Consider the following 5,802-nt stretch of genomic DNA (forward strand, 5'->3'; position numbering starts at 1 on the left):
CGGTGGTTTTCCATTTCGTGGCGTGGATGCCTTCCTCCGAGGTCGCCTTTTTCTTGTCTCCCAGTGGCTTGTTCCGATGTCGAATCCTTTGTGCGTTTGCAGGATGGAAATATTACTCTTCCCCTTAGAGCTTCCTTTTCCATCCCATCTTCCTCTTCGGCTTTAGTGGAGATTTAGGAGCTCGTGAGTACTTGCCCTGTTAATTTCTTCCCCCGCAGTGCTGTGATGGGATCTGTGGGTCGGCAGACGGGGCTGCCCGGGCATGGCAGAGGCGCCATGCTTCTCCAGAAGGTGGAGAGTCGCCCACTTGCATTTTAAATGTCAGCGGCGTTCTGAAGCAGCAGATTTATTGGTGGCCCACAGACCCTGCGCTGCACCCAGCGGAGATCCCCTTGGGGTGACCTACGGTGAGAGTTAAAAATAAAGCTAGACTAAGCCTCCTTACTAAGCTGTCTGTCAGGAGAACCACCAGAGTCTTTACAGCCTGCTAAGCCTGAGAATAGCTGAATTGGGAGTATAAGGGGGTTTGCCAGGTACAAAAAAAAGACCAAACCACGTGTGAGAGCAGTGCCAAGGCAGTTGCTGAACTCTCTTTGGCCTCCAACACTGCTTTGTCACCAGGTAATCGTGTTGGAGAGGGTGAAGGCTGGTTGAGAGACTTCTGTCTGCTCAAGGTAGTAGGTACTTTTTGTTTCGGACACAAGTGGAGTGGAGCTGTGATCGCTGCTGCTCGCCTCTGAGGAAACCCAGGCTGGGTGGGAGCTGCTGCTCCTTCCCTGAGGCCATGGAGATGATGGGCACCAGTTCTGCTCATTTCCTCCATCCATCTCCTGTTTGGGAAAGGAATAATGGTGTGGGACAGAGCTCTTTGCCATGGGAGCATGTCTGGCCCTCTGCGTACACCGCGGGGTCTCCAAAATGGAGATCTCCATGGAGGCTCAGAGGAGCTCTTCCAAGGACGTAAGCCCCTGAGCAGCACCAGCGTGCAAAGAATGCTCTCCTGGCCTGGGACGTGGTGCCCTCTCCCCAGGACGCTGCGTGCTGCCAGGCTGCAGCCATTAGCAAAACCCTTCTGCGACCAGCGGGAAGCTGGAGCATCGTGTCGAGGCGAGATGAAGGGTCTAAACTCTGAATCAGCTGCTCCGTGTTGCGTAGGGGTGAGGGTGAACATGTTGTGGTCTCCAAGGACACATCCCTCATATAGGGATGTGTCTGAGAAGAGACTCTGCTCCTGCAAGGGGAAAGCTAGTCTGCGTTCATCCCTGATTAGCTAAGAGAGATGGAAACCAGCTTCGTTAGTGCTGCTGCCTGTTTGGCCAACACCGAGATGCTGAGAATCCATCCGTCCGTCCATCCATCCATCCATCCATCCCACTCCTCACAAATAAGTGGACAGGACTTGAGGACATTATTAAATCTTTATTAAAATAACATATATTGTAGCAGCATGTTTGCGGGGACTTTGACCCGCTCCCGTCTGCAGCAACTGGTAGGACAAAGGGATGGATGCTGCCACCCGAAGATGTGACAGATGAACGTGCCTGTAACGTGCCACCAGCCGGGAGGATGCTCGGGCTAACCTGTTGAGACAAACACTGCGGGTTTTCTTCCTGTCGGTGGTTTGGCAGATTTCAGAGCAGTGACTTATTTCTGGCATAAATCACGGCAAGGTCGAGGGCTTCCAGCACTGGGTCGTGGGGGCTGTTGGTGTCCCGGCTGCCGGCCACGCAGGCTGAACTTCTCCATCGGCGTTGGTGGGTTTTAACTGAACTGAGCTCCCTGCGAGGGAATCCCTCCCTTTTGCAAAAAGGAGATTTACCCACGACATGTGTCGTCCTTGTCCATCCCACAGGGTCTGGTCTGCTGCTGATGGATTTTGCCGTGGCTGCTGGAGCAGCCTTGCTGCCTGTCCTTCCCGCTGACGGCGGTGGCCACCCCACTGCCGGGACAGCCGGACAGGCTGTGAATCTCCTCGGGGCGGTTGGACCAGGCTGTCAGCTGCGGCCGTTTCCCTGACGCGTAAGCTGTGCTCTGTGTGCTGTCGGAGGAGCGGATTCCTGTCCCACCGCGCCGCGCTGCAGCGGGCGGCAGGGCGAGGGCAGGCGGGCAGCGAGGGCGCCAGCGGCGTGGGCTTCGTCTGCAGCAGCGCCGAGAGCTGGGGGAAGAGGCGGCTGCCAGGGCCGGCTCTCGCGGGCCTGCAGGGTGTTTGCGTTTACTCCTCACAGCCTCTGAGATAAAAATTCCTCTTCTTTTTTTTTTATTTATTTTTGGCCTTTGCTGACTGATTTTAGGAGTAACCATCCACTCTCCACGCTACGAGCAGAAAACCCGAGGGCAGTGCACCCCGATATCATCCCTGAGACCCCCCTTCCCCTCATGGTGGATCTGCTCCCCCCGGACAGATATGCGTCCAGGTGCTCTCCAGCACATGGGGCATCCCCCGTCCTTCTTCCTAGCGGGATCCTTTGCCTAGTTGTCCTTATAAATCAGAGTCTCTCCTGCTGTCTAAGCCACATCCCCTGGCTGCAGCTTAATCCTGGGATTTCTTACCCAGCCTGCAGCCACAGGAGGAACATTATTCCCTTTGTCTCTGCCGCAGCCATATTTTGAAACCTGTTGCCATGTCTCCCCTCAGCCTCCCCCGTTTCTTCATCCTTTGCTCCACAGCCCACGTGTTTAAGATCTCTTACCTGAGTCTTCTTGTTACCATCTGGACGCCTTCCTCGTGAGCCCTGTCCTCGTGGGGCTGGCCTTGCTGCTGAGGGGGGGAAGGACGGTTCCTGCGTCGTATCGGGTGCCCCTGACAGGGTGTTCCCCTCGCGAGGCCTTCGCTCTTTCTGCAGCTCCCTGGTCCCGACTCGCGTCTGGCTGGTGATTCATTGCGACCCGCCGACCCTCTGCCCGGGAGCTGTTGCCCTTCCTCAGCTTGTACGTACATGGGGAATTGCTCTGGCCTTGGGGCAGTGCTGTCCTTGCCAGGCTGCGTCCCGTGGTCTCCCACGTCTCTCCTGGGGCCCTGGGATCCTTCTGAACTTCTTTCTGTCCTGGCTGGAGATCAAAAAATGATAGGCAAACAAACGAGGCGAAAAAAGCCGAGATTAGTGACTTGCCCGAGGGGTGCAAGGCTGGGGTTCTGAGGGAACATGGCACGGGGATTTTGTGCTTACTGCGGGGCTCAGGAGAAGGCAGTTCCCATCCTTGTGTCTCTGCTACGTGGCTCCGATGGCTTCGTCCGCATGCTCGGGTCATGGTGCTAATGCTCCTCTCCTTGCTGTGTTGCAGACTCTGCCATATTCCCCACCATGGGTGACATGAAAACTCCAGATTTCGATGACCTTCTGGCAGCTTTCGATATTCCTGACATTGACACGAACGAGGCCATCCATTCTGGCCACGAGGAAGCTGACGCTCACATCAAGCAAGTCCCTGGGGAGCCGGGACCCCCTGACCACGTCCTTCCTCACACAGACATCACCGCTGTCAGCGTGATCGTGAAGAACACCGTCTGCCCCGAGCAGCTCGATGCCCTGGATGGGCGCAGTAAAGATGGGCACGTCATCGGGCCCCGCTTGCTGCAGAACGGCTTTGGGGCCACCGAGATGCCCAGGTCCCCCACCTCCAGGTCTGTGGAAGCTGTGGCATCCTCCAATGGGGAGTGCTGGGTGAAGGAAAAAGGCCCCAAACCCCTGGATATCTTCTCCCATTTTAGCCCCGATCCCAACGAAGACAACGCTGCCAACCTGATTGACAGACCCCGGGAGTGTAAGCCGAAAGAGAAATCCCTCGCCGTGCCCTCCCTCTCCCCGTCTCCCACCCCGTCGCTGGACTGCAAAGAGCCCATGGGAGAGAGCGCGGAGAACCTGCCCCCAGCTTTCCCGCAGTCCTTCGAAACAAGCCAGGCAGGGGGTGCAAACGGGTCCCCTCCTACCATCCCCTGCATCAAGAAAGAGGAATCTGACTCGGAGGAGGTGGGCCGCGAAGCCAGCCCAAAGGGTTTGGCTGCAGCCTTGGGTGACAGTCCCTTGGATCACCTGAAATCGGTCACCGTTCGCTACTCCACAGATGATTCTCCCATCACGTCCTGGCCTGGTTCTGACCCAAACCTCGACAGCAGCACCAGCAACCTTCCTGAAGTGAAACGCTCGCCTGCCAGCCCCCGGGAGCCGTTCTTCAAGCCTTCCTCTCCGGTGGTACAAAGCCCCAGACTCCCCACTTCTCCCAAGCAGCTGGACAACATCACCCTCAAGGAAGAGCAAGAAGTTCTGGAGAAGTCGATGGGAAGTCCGCAGAGTATGTCCAGTGCTGAGGAAGAGGAGGAGGAAGAAGAAGACAACAACAATGATTCCCCTTCTTCCAATTCCTCGCGGCCCCTGAAAGTGCGGATTAAAACCATCAAAACATCCTGTGGCAGCATCACACGGACAGTGACCAGGGTCTCATCAGATTCAGAGCCGGGCTCCACCAAGGGGCCGTCCGAGCAGAGCTCTCAGGAGACCTCTCTAGAGGGTGCCAGCTTCTCCACAGCAGCAGAGAAAGAGGAAGGGATCGCGCTGGAGGTGCCCAAGGAGAAAATGGAGCTCTCCAGCCCCTTGAAAACCATCGAGGGGCCAAAAATCGTCAGCGTACAACTTGGCAATGGCACCAAGCTCAAAGGGACCGTCCTGCCCGTCTCCACCATCCAGAATGCCAGCAGTGCCATGCTGATCGCTGCCAGCGTGGCTCAGCAAAAATCCGTGGTGCTGCCGGCAAAGACGGGTAAAGCTGTGGCCAAGAACATCATCAACCTGGTGCCACAGACCCTGCCCAAAGCCGACACCAGGACCAACATCAGCACCGTGACGCAGACCACCACTATCACCACCACGGCCAACCAGAAAGTCAACGGCACCACGGTTGTGATGGTGCAGCCACAGAAGCCTTCCCCTACCATCGCAGGGACGGTCATTTCCAGGAGCCAGTCCAGCCTCGTGGAAGCCTTTAACAAGATCCTCAACAGCAAAAACCTCTTGCCAACGTACAAACCCAACCTGAATCCTCCGGCCGACGCGAGTCTCACCCTGCCTCCCTTCGGGTACCGCTGCCTGGAGTGCGGGGACTCCTTCGCCCTGGAGAAGAGCTTGGCTCGCCACTACGACCGGCGAAGCATGCGCATCGAGGTAACCTGCAACCACTGCACCAAACGCCTCGTCTTCTTCAACAAGTGCAGTTTGCTCCTGCACGCCCGGGAGCACAAGGACAAAGGGCTGGTGATGCAGTGCTCCCACTTGGTCATGAGGCCGATTGCTTTGGATCAAATGATCGGACAGCCGGACATCACCCCCCTGGTCTCGGTGACTTCCTTCCCCGCTAGCAAAGTGACCGGCGTGGCTCAGGACGCCTTGGCCGCAGCCAACGGGGCTCAGGACCTCCCCATCCTGCCCCTGAGCAACAGCTCGGAGCAGACCAACTACAGCTGCTTCAGGTGCCTGGAGTGCAAAGAGCAATGCAAAGACAAGGCCGGGCTGGCCGCGCATTTCCAGCAGGCGGTGACCACGGGGACGACCAGCAGCACGGTACGTAGGCGGGAGGGCAGCGGGAGTCGGACGTTGGAGCCGCAGCAAACCGTCCCTGGGGCTGCGGGACAGCAGTGGAGGACTCTCTAAACGTGATCTGGGCAGCTCCTGCCCGCGCACGCCCGATTCCTCCTGGTGTAAAACTCAGGCAGGAAGGAAACCGCGTGAGCCAGGGTTCGGTTCATGCCCACGAGGCACTGGGTGGAGGGAAGGGAGGTTGTCGGTTGTCGGCTGGTGATAAAGCTGTGCC

The 5,802-nt window shown here is 57.5% G+C and overlaps 1 protein-coding gene across 1 annotated transcript in view; it reads left to right on the top strand.

Annotated features, from left to right (window-relative positions):
* ZNF687 (zinc finger protein 687) overlaps positions 1-5,802 on the top strand; it is a 24,799-nt gene that overhangs the window by 13,320 nt on the left and 5,677 nt on the right. The window contains exon 2 of the mRNA XM_009888076.1: positions 3,283-5,552. Within this exon, the coding sequence (XP_009886378.1) occupies positions 3,303-5,552 (2,250 nt within the window). The 5' untranslated portion in view covers positions 3,283-3,302. The remainder of the gene's footprint in view (positions 1-3,282; positions 5,553-5,802) is intronic.

This window comes from Charadrius vociferus, unplaced genomic scaffold (assembly GCF_000708025.1).
Source record: "Charadrius vociferus isolate BGI_N301 unplaced genomic scaffold, ASM70802v2 scaffold1451, whole genome shotgun sequence".
Classification (NCBI taxonomy): domain Eukaryota; kingdom Metazoa; phylum Chordata; class Aves; order Charadriiformes; family Charadriidae; genus Charadrius; species Charadrius vociferus.